The sequence below is a fragment of the Melospiza georgiana genome, chromosome 3 (assembly GCF_028018845.1).
Source record: "Melospiza georgiana isolate bMelGeo1 chromosome 3, bMelGeo1.pri, whole genome shotgun sequence".
In the NCBI taxonomy this organism is placed as follows: domain Eukaryota; kingdom Metazoa; phylum Chordata; class Aves; order Passeriformes; family Passerellidae; genus Melospiza; species Melospiza georgiana.
The window spans coordinates 76,739,144-76,752,442 of record NC_080432.1 but is presented as its reverse complement, the minus strand read 5'-3'; the positions used below and the strand labels follow the sequence as shown (position 1 = coordinate 76,752,442).

The window sequence follows — 13,299 nt, the reverse complement described above, 5'->3', positions numbered from 1 at the left end:
AATTTACTGGTGTTTTGGTATCAAAGGAACAGGGAAGATGTTTTTTCTCTATACACTGATGAGTACACAAAACTTTTTGAATCAGTTCTTGCTAGATGAAGTAGTAAAACTGGTAACTTAGTCATGATCTGAAATGTAAAGAATTGTTCTCCTTTAGCTTAGATGTTGAATAAAAATAAACTCTAAAAAGACAGGATCTGTCTAAATGGAAATGTCATTTTAAATTACTGGAAACTGCCTTAAGTAATCTAGCTTGGAAGAGTCATATCACTGTCTACTTATGTATGATCAGTAATGAACAAAATACCAGTAGAAGTGTCATAAATATAGCCCACAGATTTGCAGAAACAGTACAAACACTGCAGCTCTCGAAATGACTTCTTCGTGGGAAATAAATGATCGTTACTTCTCCTGGCACAAATACACTGTTACATTTCAAACTAGTTTTTAATTTTTATCTGCTCAAATTAGGTAAAATTTTATCTTCTGCTCTAGTCCAATGTGATATATAGGTAGATATTATAATTTGAGAGGGAAAATGTACGCTGAAATTACCACCAATTCTTGAATCTATGGACAATTGCTATGGATTAGCTAAAAAGCATTTTAAGACAACACAAAATGGTTTAGAAAAGCAGAGACTTTTTAACTGTTGTCCTAGTGATTGAGCTGGACCTATTAAAACACTCAAACCCAGAATTTTGAGTCCAACTATTTACCACTGATATATTTTTTTCCTACCACATCTAAAATATTTTATTTCAAAGTTTCTAGTTGCATTCACTGTCAGTACTTCTCTTGTTGTGTGAACATTATATATTGTAATGGAGAAACTTTCTACCTGCAGAACTGTCATTAAAAAAAAATAAGTTGGCAGAGATGACAAGTTGGAAAGTATTTTTGGATATTACTGTTTTTTATCCCAAAAGGCTGGCTCATGCTGCACAGACTAAAGGAGGTAGTTTCAACATGACATATGTTTTAGAAACAACGCAGACCTTTCTATCCATCATGGCATCCCAGCTGATGGTCAGGGGGATAGGACAGACAGGCAGATGCAGCAGAGCTCAGTTTCCTCCAGTAGGAGCCTGGGTCACGACTGCTGACAGCATATTTGGGAAGGTCACGTCTTCCTACTACTGCCTCCTCAGATTTCCAAGTTGGGGATTTATTCAGTGTCTTGTTTTGGGGGTTTTGCACCATTATGTTTATTTTAAATCAAGTTTAGTTACACATTTCAGGTACAAGGAAGTAAATACTTCTTATCCTTTAGTGCTTGGGCTGTCACTGGGGATTGGGAACAATGAGACAACTGAAAATAAAAGAGAGAAAAAGCCTGACAGAGGTAAATACAATCATGATGGAAAGCAAGGAAGAAGTAGATTTTGAGATAGAAACTGTCTACATCTCAGTAGAATAGCTCCCTGAAAGAAAACAGGGAACTGAATGGAGAAATTTATATATATATACCAGCAAAGCTGTATAAGGGAGTCTTCAGACTGGATGTAATATAGCATGTGAGCATGTCTTCAGGTATCTATTGCTAAAATGGTCATCTGTTTTCACACTGTTATTGATTTAAAGAAGATGCCATTGGTTTCCCCATCACTTCAAGCTTTATTTCAGTCTACTTGTAATAGGTGTCAAGGTCCTGTTTCTGTCATAGGGCACAATGGAATTTTAAATTATTACCAGGTAGATTTAGCATTTACGTATGAAGATTTAGCATTTACGTAAGATTTTCATGCATTAACTATTTTATGGATGTGCTCTAATTAATCATCTCAGCATATACAGACTGTATGAAAATGCAGCTGTTTTGCAGATAGCAAAACTGAAGTTGATTGAATTGCTGGAAATGCAAAAATTGCTTTTATCAATAGCACTGCTTGGCAGTCAGGCTGTTTGCTTTCTACTATTTGTATCTGCCTTTCCTTTCTGGTTATTGCATACTGGATCTCTTTGGATTAATTTGATGCAATAGTGATGAAAGGTATTACTATTAAAGGTCAGCTCTGCAGTACCTCTCTCTTCTTTGTTGGGGGACAAGGAATACAATATGACAGCTATTGATATGGCAAGAGTTCCTAGGGTACTTATATACCTATCACAAAGGCCTATTTTCCTGAAAACTTTCTGCTGCTGCTAAAGGAACTGATGACTTACTTCAGAATGGATATTTAATCACCCATGGTCTGTCTAGAAATATGTATATATTAGTGTTCAAGTGTTATTCAGCACCTGGATGTTTGTTATTTGTTGTTTCTTGGTTTGAGATATATGCCTAAATAAGGTTATTTAAGAAAAGAGAAACTGCTATTAAGGTTAAAAGAATATATACCATGTAAGTCATAGCATTCAATGGCCTCAGTGTCAGACAAGCACATGGTTCTATCAGTTCTTGTCATAATTCCTTCCTCATACTTGCCAGTCTCTTTTATTAATGTAGGTGAGCTAACACAGTTCACAAAATTGCAAAAGTTTTTAAAACATATCTTGGCTAGACAGGAAAAAAACCTAAACTTGTGAACTTATGAAATGCACAGTCAGGAAAGTAGAAATTAGTGGCAAAACCTTTGTCAATGTTCACTCTAGGTTGCATATAATTTCAGAAATTTCACAGCAGGTTCTAATGTGTTTTATAATTTGAATTTGAGTATGGGCTCAGTTAGTGTATATATAACCATTTTATCTAGCAAAGTTGTTTTTCAGGAACTTTGCAGTAATCTTTAATTTTTCTCCCAGGAATGTGTTAACAATATTGGATAAATCTAAATTCAACATTTGTGGTGTCTGTTGGACTTCCAAAACACTGTATCATTAATTTCTAATCAAAATAGTTTGAGATTATGGAATTCTGTAAAAAAATGTTGTTGCAGCTGCTGACAAAATATAGTATTTTTCCCTCATCTTTGGCCAAATAATAAAGATTCTAATTTCACTCACAACAAAGGTTAATAATGCTTTATTACATAAAACTATTTATTTGGGTTTTTTTAAAGGCAGGAATATCAAGTCTTTTTTCATTGCATGTATTCAAACATCCCATTTTCTCAATATTATCCACAAAGATGGAACAGAGAGTTTGGTCTCCATTTGTTGACTTTTCTTGCACATGAATACACAATAGCAGTTGTTTCTAAAGAAAAAATCCCTTTGTCAGATCCAAGCAAAATACGAAAGCTTTAGGACAGTGCTATAAGGAGATGACAAAGAGAGAATGAGTTGAGAACAGGTTCAAGGCTTATAAGGAAGAAACTTCAGCATCCTACAGGTGGCTTCTGAAGCTGCCTTCTGCTAACTGAAAAGGAGGCTGTGCACATAACCTGTCTGGTAAAATCAGGTTATCAAAAGTAGGCTATGTCTTATTGAAAAACTATATTCTGAAAACACTTATTTGTTTTACAGTATGTACATTTCAACAGCCTGGCTGATTTTAGGTGAGACTGAGGTATCAATCAATAAGGATCCTTTTAAAGGATGTAATCAAAACTGTAAAATAAAGTGCTTGCTTGCTTCATCTATGTGTTCTGTGTTCTTATATTCTTCATGTCTTTCAGCAGCATTGGTCTGTAGAGCTCCTCCAAGCTTTCCATGTAGTCTAAATAATCACTCACTCGAAATCCATGCAGTGCTTCCTCCTGCACAGATACACAGAGAAAGCATTTATTAGCTAGGGAAAAAAAATGCACAACTTCAATTTAACGAATTCCAAGTTTCTAAAGGTAGCTAATTTTTTCTGATTGTCAGAGCCTGGCTGTTTAAAATATATTTTATCATGTTTTATTTAGAAATACAGATTTGGCAATATCTGCTTCCAGGCAGTTTGTTTTTTTTTTTTCTAATTACACACTTGGTATCAGAGAATTTCATTTCACTGGGATGTTGTTTATCTAATTTCTGGAGAACATTTCATTGAAGATTTTTAAGGAAATGAAAGTAAACTTTAAGAAGAGAAAGCCAGGTACTAAAATATTCTTTTGAAAGAAGATTCCTACACCAGCACATGGTATAAGTTTATGGTTGGCTTTTATATCCAGCTAGGTTGGAAAGAAAAACAGGAGATGAGGATTTTTTTAAATCAATGATAAAAGAAGATTTTCATGAAGTGCTTAAATAAAACCAGAATAAACCGTTCTGCACTACTAAAAGTGAATAATTCTTACTAATTCCAAAACACAGGGTAAAAGGAAGTGCCCTCAGAAAACAAATAGATAATGTTCCTGCTCATGGCTACTATATTGGAGGGATAAGGAGGATGCCCCACAGAACACAGGATACTGAAGAATGGTTAAGTGTAAAAAGGGTTAATTTGTTACTGTTACGTACTCATCATCTACTAATCATTATTACCACTGTTGGCAGCCTGTGCTGCAAAAAACTCTGGAGCCAGTCTCTGTGGACATAAGCTGTACCTCTGGTGTATTAACTGTGAATCTCTGCTAAGTAGAATTCTCCTGAGAACATCTACTCAGGCTTGGAAAACTGCACTTTGGCATCTGAACAGGAATTCAAAACAGTCTTTATATTTCTTCCTCTCTACACAGAAGCAAAGCAAAAGTAAGATTTTACCTTCCAAGTTGCTCCTTATGCACTGTGAGAAAGCTGACTACAGTGGAATATAAAATTATATATATACACACACATATATCTGGAATTAAATGGCATGTAGTGACAGAACAAGGGGGAACGGCTTCAGACTCAAAGAGGGTAGGTTTAGATTTGGTATGAGGAAGAGCTTTACTGTGAGGATGGTAAGGCACTGAAATGAAGTTGTGGTAGTATTCAAGGCCAGGCTCAATGGTGTAGTGGAAGATGGATTAGAACTAGATGATGTTTAAGGTTCCTTCCAATCCAAACCATTCTACAGTTAAATTTTTTTTTTTTTTTTTGTTTCAATTAATTAAGACTTATCAATAGCAAGAGTTCAAGTTAAGTATGCTCCTTTTTTTCTGCACTGGTCACTCAATAAATTGCAGATGTTCCAGTACTGCATTAATTTACATTCTTTTCTCATTAATTAAACAGTACCATGCCAAACCTTTAGTCTGTTTATACTGCATGTGACAATGTACAATTTCTTTCTTCTGTATTTTACATATTCAATCCAACAATGCCATCAAGATTCAGCTTTTAAGACACTTTGTCCAAAACCAGGGAAAACAAAACAATACATTCATTAGACTGTGTAGCAAACATTTTCAAGGAAGCTGATTGGGCTGAGATACTTTTCCATATTTAAGCATATGTTAGTTGGAGGCAAACCAGTCAGAAAACGATTATTCTTGAGACAGACTAAGATGCAGATATCTAGTTCACAAAAAAATTTTGACAGGTGAAAAAAAACTAGCAAAAAAGACAAAAATATCCCTGTGAAGAAGAGTAAGATACCGTATCAATTTATGACTGCAGCTACAGCTTTGCACTACCCTGCAAAAAACCCCAAGCATAATTTATAATTGGGAAAGAATATGAAATTGCGAGGCTGGTTGCATGGTAATTGGCATTTCTTCAAACTACCACCTTGATCAGCTTTGTGCCACATCTCTACAAGCTTCAGCAAGAGACAACTGTGCAAACCCACCTTTCTGGAGAGCACCTCGCTCAGTGAGATTGCGCCCACATATAGAGAACTGAGTCAAATGCTCTCTCAAGTAAATGTGCCTATTTTCTTTGCTCATGAACAAAATTGCTCAGTAAAAAATGCAGGAAAACTATTTTCTGGAAAATACTATACACAATTTCCTGCTAGGGAAGAAATAAAATTCAAGTATTATTTCACTTGTTTAAAATGACTAAGTGAAATTCAGAAGGAGTTTCAGATTAAATAATGTATATATCCTGAGTATTCAGAGCTTTGCTACTCCTCAGTTGAAAAATTAGGAAACCCTTACTTTCAGAAAAACCTGAAGATCTCGGGCTTCTGTGTGCTTCAGGATGTCTTGCTGTAGGTGTCTGAACAGAGAAATACATATATATATCTGATAATCAGGACCAAGAAAAATACATATGGCAATGTAGTGACAGATCTCACTCCAATCCATGTAATTCCAGAAACACTGAGTTATCCATTGCAGACAGATCTAGATGGGAATAAAATGACATATCATTAAATCATTCTATAAATTCAGTCATAATTAATCAGTTTTATCTCTTTTCTATACTACAGAACCTTTCCCCTGTAACATTACCCCAGCTATGAAAACAAAAGGGATAAAGTACAAAAGATGCCAAGATTCACCATTTTTAACGCACAGCCTTTGAACAGACTCCTAGTGAGTTAGACTAAACATTACAGCCTGTATCCATGCAGCTCACTTGTATCAATGTATTCCAGCGCCTCCTGAGGTTGAGACTCATAGCCCAATGAAAGAAAAAGTGATTTTTTTCAAGATTTTGTTTTAAATGTGTCCTAAAAGGTAATGACAGTGATGAAGACATGTTCAACATGGGTTTTCCTTTCAATTAAAGTAGTTATATGCATTATAAATGAACATTAGGTCCTCCCCTAAAACACATTTTCATTTAATGAAGTGAGTATGAACACAGTGACTCCTTTGCCCTGATCTAAATTACAATGTATTAAGAGGTGTAATGAACATTTCATTTGGTTCTAGACCACAGATCTTCTGCTAATCATTCCTTAAAGTGTTTAAAAATATGCAGCAGAATTACCACAATTCCAATTAGATGACAACCATAGTCTGGCAGTAAATCTGTTTTGAGGTATTTATTGAGGCACACAATCACTTAAATACATCAGAATTGTTTCTACAGTTCAGAGTTTGTTTTTAATGCTGCAGTAAAACTGCAAAATCACAGAGAAGATACAGTGGTACCCACAAGTGGTATTTCAGTAGCTCATTAAATAAATGAAAAACATCATTATTAGCAGTTTCAAACAGTATCTAGTGTACTACTGAGTGCACACAATTAAAAAAATGAAATAGTATAACTTGCACAAGAATAGCTGAAGGAGTGACTGTTCCCTTGTATTTTCTTCATCCTAAAACAGGAACCTTATTGCAAGCACCTTATTCCTATGCTGAGATAAAGTCCTTCATCTGCCACTCTTTTCTCACCAAAAAACCAAACTCCAAGATGACTACTTTAAGCAATGTTTGTACCACACTGGCATCTGCCCCAGTAGAGAGTCTCTTCAGCTGCAAATCTTGCAGCAAAAAGGAATTTTGAAGGCATAGGATGAAAAATATTTTTCTTGCCTTGGCACAGCAGTACACTTTCCCACTCTGGCAAGATGTTCTTTGCATGGACAATCTAACTCACTGCACAGAGTTCTTTACCCTTCATCATGATTGCAATCTTCACAAACAATACTTCATCCATAGCTTTCAATACTACCAAACAATTGTTGTAAGTAGGCAAAATGAAAGCTGGTGTTATAGATAATTATTCTGCTGTTGTAACACTTCTTTAATATGAAAGAACAGTGTGTTACCTGATTGCAATAGTTATAGTAGCTCATAAAAAATTTTTTTTTCTCTAATATCACAGGAACTGCTTCCTAGTATATAATTACTGCAAATTACCCATTTCTCTCCTATGGAAGATTTAGATAATTATTCCAGGGGATAAGGCATTTTGTTTAAATGCTAAATCTAAGGATTTATTATATATTATTTTTATCAATTTTTCTTCATGAACATGTAATAAAAGGTCATCAGCTCCCGTACGCTGGTATTATTCTATGAGTCAGTCACTTTCTATTTTCAGATACTCAGATAAGTCACTATGTGTTTTTATCTCTTAGCCTCAGTTTTATAACCACACAAGTGCCATTTAGAAAAAAATGGCCAGTAGTTCCTCAGTGTTCTTGATTTTGCAGTTTTAAGTCAATAGGTTGATGATCATTTAATAGACTTTGAATTGGTTACCTGGGATGGAGTGAAACCAGACATGTGGAAGGCTGAACAGACAAGGGGCAACTCAGCTTTCAGCAACATTTCAACGTGGTGAGCACTGCAAAAATAGACTGGATGGATGCCATATTCCACTGTTGTAACAGGCAGGTGCATCTGGTTAACAACAACATCATCGTCATCAACAACAATGAAATTGAGGAACAGGATTACAGACTGCAGAAATGTGTTGGTTTTTAATGCCTTGCTGAGAACAATATATAAAAATATACCCTTTATATATGTAAGATAAGTAATTCTGATTATTTTAGAGACAGGAAACAGGAAAAACAAAATAGGTTGTACTTCCATCAAGAAAAACATGTGGGTAACTAAAGTGTTAGTAAATATATCCTGATTGTAACTGTGCATTAGTAGCTAGCTAGCTCCTTATTGTATACAGGTTTTAATTGTCAAAACAGGGATGGAGAAACTGTTGTTGTATTTTAAACAGGAGAATAGAAATTAAAAAAAAAAAAGATTGATTTCTGCTGAATATTTTTCCTTCATTTTGTGGTGGAGTAAAACTTCATGGTATTTCAACTTGTTTTTTGTGTGCACATATCTTTGCAGTATGTGTGGAGGCTGGGAGCGAAATTCTATTGTGTACCACAAAAGGAGCAGAGGTTTTATCACTATGGAAGGCTCTGGATATCAATGCCCAGTTCCAGCTAATGAATCCTTGGCAGCAGTGGTTTTTCAGCACTAGCAAAGTGAAGCAAATTTCAGCATAAATTTTATTATGTTGGAACAACCTCAGGCCAGACTCAGTGCTGAATGGACCGATATCATCACCCCTCCTAGTGACAAGACAGATCACTTGGTATTGTCACAGAAGCCTCCATGCAGAAGAAACACAGAACCTAATCTGTGCTTTTTATAACTCAGATTTCTCTGGAAGTCTCTACTACAGTTTAGAGTTTATGTTCAAAACATGACAATGTACAAAGGGTTTTATTTTAAACAGCTGAAAACTCCCATAATGAAAGACAGAAATGATGCTTCCTATACTACAACCTCAATCCAGATACTGACAATTTAAAATTGTCAATCATACAGTATTTGTGCAGTAATAATTTTTTAAAGTTACTGAATATACTCAAATGTATTAAGTAAATTTCAAAACTGTCACTAAAAAAACCCCAAAAATCAGTTTGACAGACTTGCTCTCTTACTGGAATCTGATAATTAAAAAAAAAAAAAAGGTCATTCAGCAGTATCACTGACTTCACACAGAATTTAGTGCCACTAACAAAGTTTGTTTTACTGTCTGGTTTAAAATTCAGTAACATTGTCTTCAGTCCACCTGCTACCTCTCTCCTTTTAAACAAAAATTTGAGCAAATATCAGATCTACATTTTTCCATTAATTTTTCAGGGTCATGTATTTAGCTAGTGGGGCATAAGGATAATATAATGCATTAGAAAAGTAAACAAACAAACAAAAAATTGCCAAGAAAAAAAAAAACTAATGAGATTAATAAACTCTCATTTCTAAACTTTCAAAGGAGCATTTCAGAAAGAAACAGGTTGTAAACTCTTACGGATAAATGCAGTCTTGGTAGCCAGAGAAACGCTGAAGCAAGAAGACGTGAAAATTGCTGAAGAAACATCAGTGTCCTCTCCCTGTCCCCTGACATTATGAGGAAGACAGAAGATGCAAACCAGTCATAACCAGCATAGTGCTCCTGCAAGCAGCCTGGACAGGAAGGTTAAGGAACTTGGGCAGAGATCTCCTCCGCACTCTCCTGCAGCAACCACAGCTCTCCTCCTTCCAAGCTCCTTGCACACAGAGCCAGGAGCTGGGTTGTTAGGCATGGCCAAGGGGAACAGAGCTGCACAGAAGGCAGCATCAAGGCACAGTTGTCTCTCAAACTGAACTAAGAGAAACAATTTAAGCTGTTTTCCCCATATACTAAATTTTTCAGTCCATATATAGTCAAGCTAAATCAGTAGAAGTGATTTATAAAAAACAAAAAAGTAAGTAAATGCAAAAAAAAATCTGCACCAAAATGAGTGCGCTTATGAAGTGCAAGAAAGAAGAAGAGTGGAGGAATAAAACAGGACTTAAAATTATTGGGGGAAAAAAAAAGTAAAAAGCCTTAAAAATGAGATTTAGCACATTCTGAGTAATACACTCGAAGTATAATTTAATAGTGGTATGCAAGTTAAACAGAGAATAATATAGCAAAGCTGCTTGAAAAGCTATTATCTGTTTTAATTTTTTTTACAGGAGGTTCCACAGTAGATGCAAAAGAACCAGAAGTCTAACCAGTGCTGTTGATCTGACTACACTTATCACACCTATCACTACATGGGCAGTATCATTACCAGTGTTGGTATTGTGGGAGTACCACAAATACTCACTAATGTTCAAAGGGGCATTGCTGCAGGCTCTTTATCACATCCAAAGATGTGATCCCACTCCAAAACAGTTGATGACAAAAGTGAATGTGATTTGCACTTCTAACAAAGTAGGGGAAGGAAAGGGTGAACATTTTCCTAAGTGCATTGGGAATGCATTTAACATAATAAAATTTCAAAGTAAAAGTGCTCTTTTAATTTTCTTTTTCTTTCCATAAATATAACACACTTACACCTCTATTAAAAGTACAAACCAGGAGTTCAAATTACACTGAAATTTTTAGACAATATAACTTATACCATCAGGAAAGGATACAAAGTGAAGATACCACAGTTCTTTGCTGTTGTTTCAGAAACTCCTCACAATTCTTTAACACGAAACACAGCCCATTTTCAGCATCTTCTTTTAGCAAGTTTAAGTATTTTCCATATCTATTTCATAAAGTGTAAAAAAAAAAACCCTCTTTAATATTTTTTGAATTCCTAAAAAGGAAGAACTCATATTTAATAAACCTGTAAAAGTTAAGCTGTCATAAAGTTGTTCATCACTAAAACTATGCTGTAGATATACACATAGATCATTAAATAAAACTTGTGCTCTATCTAGAAAGGATTCACAGCAAACATCTGCTGCTCATTGTTACAAATCTTCGCCGAAATTGCCTTTAGTTCAGTTTTAGAGACAGTGGTGGGGATGAGCAAGTACTCCATCACACACAACTCAGTTTCTTCACGTACAATATTTAGAATTCAATATAATTATTGTGTGTGTAATTATTATAATCAGAATTCAAACAATAATGCTAAAGATAGCAATCTGTGGAAGTACAGACATCTAAGCTTTTCCTTCATCACAGCTCTGCAAATTCCCAGCCAAATAAAATGTTTAAATGACATATAACTAAGCTTAGCTAAACACAACCATTTAGAAAAGTAATGCGAGGTAAAAAAAGCCACATAATTCAGGATAATGCAATTTTATGGTAAATCTTACTAGCACATTACAATTAGTCTTTACAAAAATAGAGGATAATAACATACATAAACTGTAAAGATAATTTAATTCTGTTCTAATACCTTTTTCAATTCTAGTTAGAATTCATTTTCTTAAAGTTTATCTTAGATTAAATGCTATAAAGCAATGAGTTGATGGATTAAGTATTATTAAAGTAATTCCATGAAAATCAAACAAATCCTAGAAATACTCTAGGGAAATATTTTAATACCATGTACCTGACTGTCATTTCAACACCAAGCTGCTGCACAGATGAAAGGTTTTCTTTCTTCACATCTGCATCCATGGCTAAAACAAAATAAATTAAATAAACTGTTACAAGAAATATGATTTGAACTGAATGCTAATGTAAAGTTCTTTCTGTGTATGAATATCAACTCTGGAGAACTGTCTCCTATTCAAAATTATTTTGGTAGCATTTGGAAAGGAGTCATAAAAAATCTCCATTTTTCACAAGACTCTTTTAAAAATGAAAATCACCCTTGTTTTAAGGAAATCTTCATGGTTGGTATGGTTATCATTACATTTACAGCAAGCAACATCGTTTTCAGCCCCATATCTTAGTAGAACTTCATCCTTTCTGGCCTAGAAACCAGAAAAGGCAGCCTATTCTGATCCACTTTCTACCATTCCAGAGGCCTTAAAATTTCCTAACTGTAATTCCAACTTTATTAACAAAAATTCTATTCTGATATGAAGCACAGAAAACTTTAAAACTGATAGATTTAATAAATTAATTAAATCCTATATTTACATGCATTTTTTCCTATAGTAAAATATATCCCATTTTCCGCAGTTGTTTAAATTAAAAATCCAAGCTAGAAAAAATTAATAAATAAGGATTTAAAGCAACCACTGCTGTAGCATTTCCTCAAAATTTTAAATTCTAAATTGAATTTTAAATGGGCATTTTCCCTATCAGGTACATGTTATCATCTAAGATAACTATATCAGAGATAAAAATTGCAGTCTTATAATATTATGAGTTACAAAGCTCAGGGAATAAACCTTGAATATACTTCTTTGAAAGTGCTGCTTAAAACCAGAAAGAAATTAAACAAATTGAAACCCTTATTAACTGACAACATTAGTTTAAAATGTAAATAAGACATACGTCAGCAGAAGTTAAAGTATTTTCATGTAAACAATAAATGTAAAAATCTAATTAAGCAAATCACACAGTAACTTCTTATGTATATCTTCTATATCCTCAGACAGAGAAATCAAAGTGAAGGATTCCCTGAATATTCATGTAGGTAAAGACTCTACGTTCCTGCCACATAAACAGGGACTAAGGTAGTAAAGATGAAATAGTTACAAGTTCAGGGAGGAAAGGACTCAAAGGGAAAACAAACAAACAAACCAAAAAAACCCCACCAAAACCCAAAAAAATAAGATTCAATCTGCTCATATCAGATGGAGTAGGGCAAAAATGTTATGAAGAAAATAATACAGCAAAATACACTCAACAATGAAGCAATAAAATTCAGCAGAGTAAGTATGGCAAGAACAAAACCCCACTCTGTTTTATATTTTTCAGAGAACAATAATTTGTGTTAGCGTTGTGAGAAGTTAACCTTGTACCTTTGACAATATATTTATGCATAACAAATATCAACTGCTCTTTGAATAAAATTATCTTACTCAATAATCTGATGGGACTGAAACAATAAACACACATCAGAGAGGTTTTATGCAATCCAAAGAATAGAAGTTCAAATATCTTTTACATAGCATACCAGCAGCACAATCTTTGGAAGAATACAATTAACTTCACAGGGTATTTCAGTTAAAACCCCACGGAGATTACTGAAACATTTATAACTTTTTACAGCTCCTGTTCCAAGTTACCTGTTTACTCAGGCTGCAATTGCCATATGAAATCAATATATTTTCAAGTTTGTGTGTGCAAGTGGGAAGGCAAGAGGCATACATACATCCTAGGAAATAGGGGGAATTTAAATGAGTTGGCTGTGCCTAATGACTAATTCAGTCCTAACAC

General features: G+C 34.4%; 1 protein-coding gene across 2 annotated transcripts in view; it reads right to left on the bottom strand.

Annotated features, from left to right (window-relative positions):
• Positions 1–2,969: 2,969 nt before the first annotated feature.
• The window catches only part of TBC1D32 (TBC1 domain family member 32), a 74,692-nt gene continuing 64,362 nt past the window's right edge, over positions 2,970–13,299 (bottom strand). Inside the window, exons 29-34 of one of the 2 annotated variants that reach the window (XM_058021144.1) lie at positions 11,516–11,585; positions 10,599–10,714; positions 9,463–9,617; positions 7,896–8,036; positions 5,895–6,083; positions 2,970–3,641 (exon numbers count right to left, since the gene is read on the bottom strand). In XM_058021144.1, coding sequence (XP_057877127.1) covers positions 3,522–3,641; positions 5,895–6,083; positions 7,896–8,036; positions 9,463–9,617; positions 10,599–10,714; positions 11,516–11,585 — 791 coding nt within the window. In that variant the 3' untranslated portion in view covers positions 2,970–3,521. The remainder of the gene's footprint in view (positions 3,642–5,894; positions 6,084–7,895; positions 8,037–9,462; positions 9,618–10,598; positions 10,715–11,515; positions 11,586–13,299) is intronic. The other variant, XM_058021145.1, reaches the window with a different exon arrangement.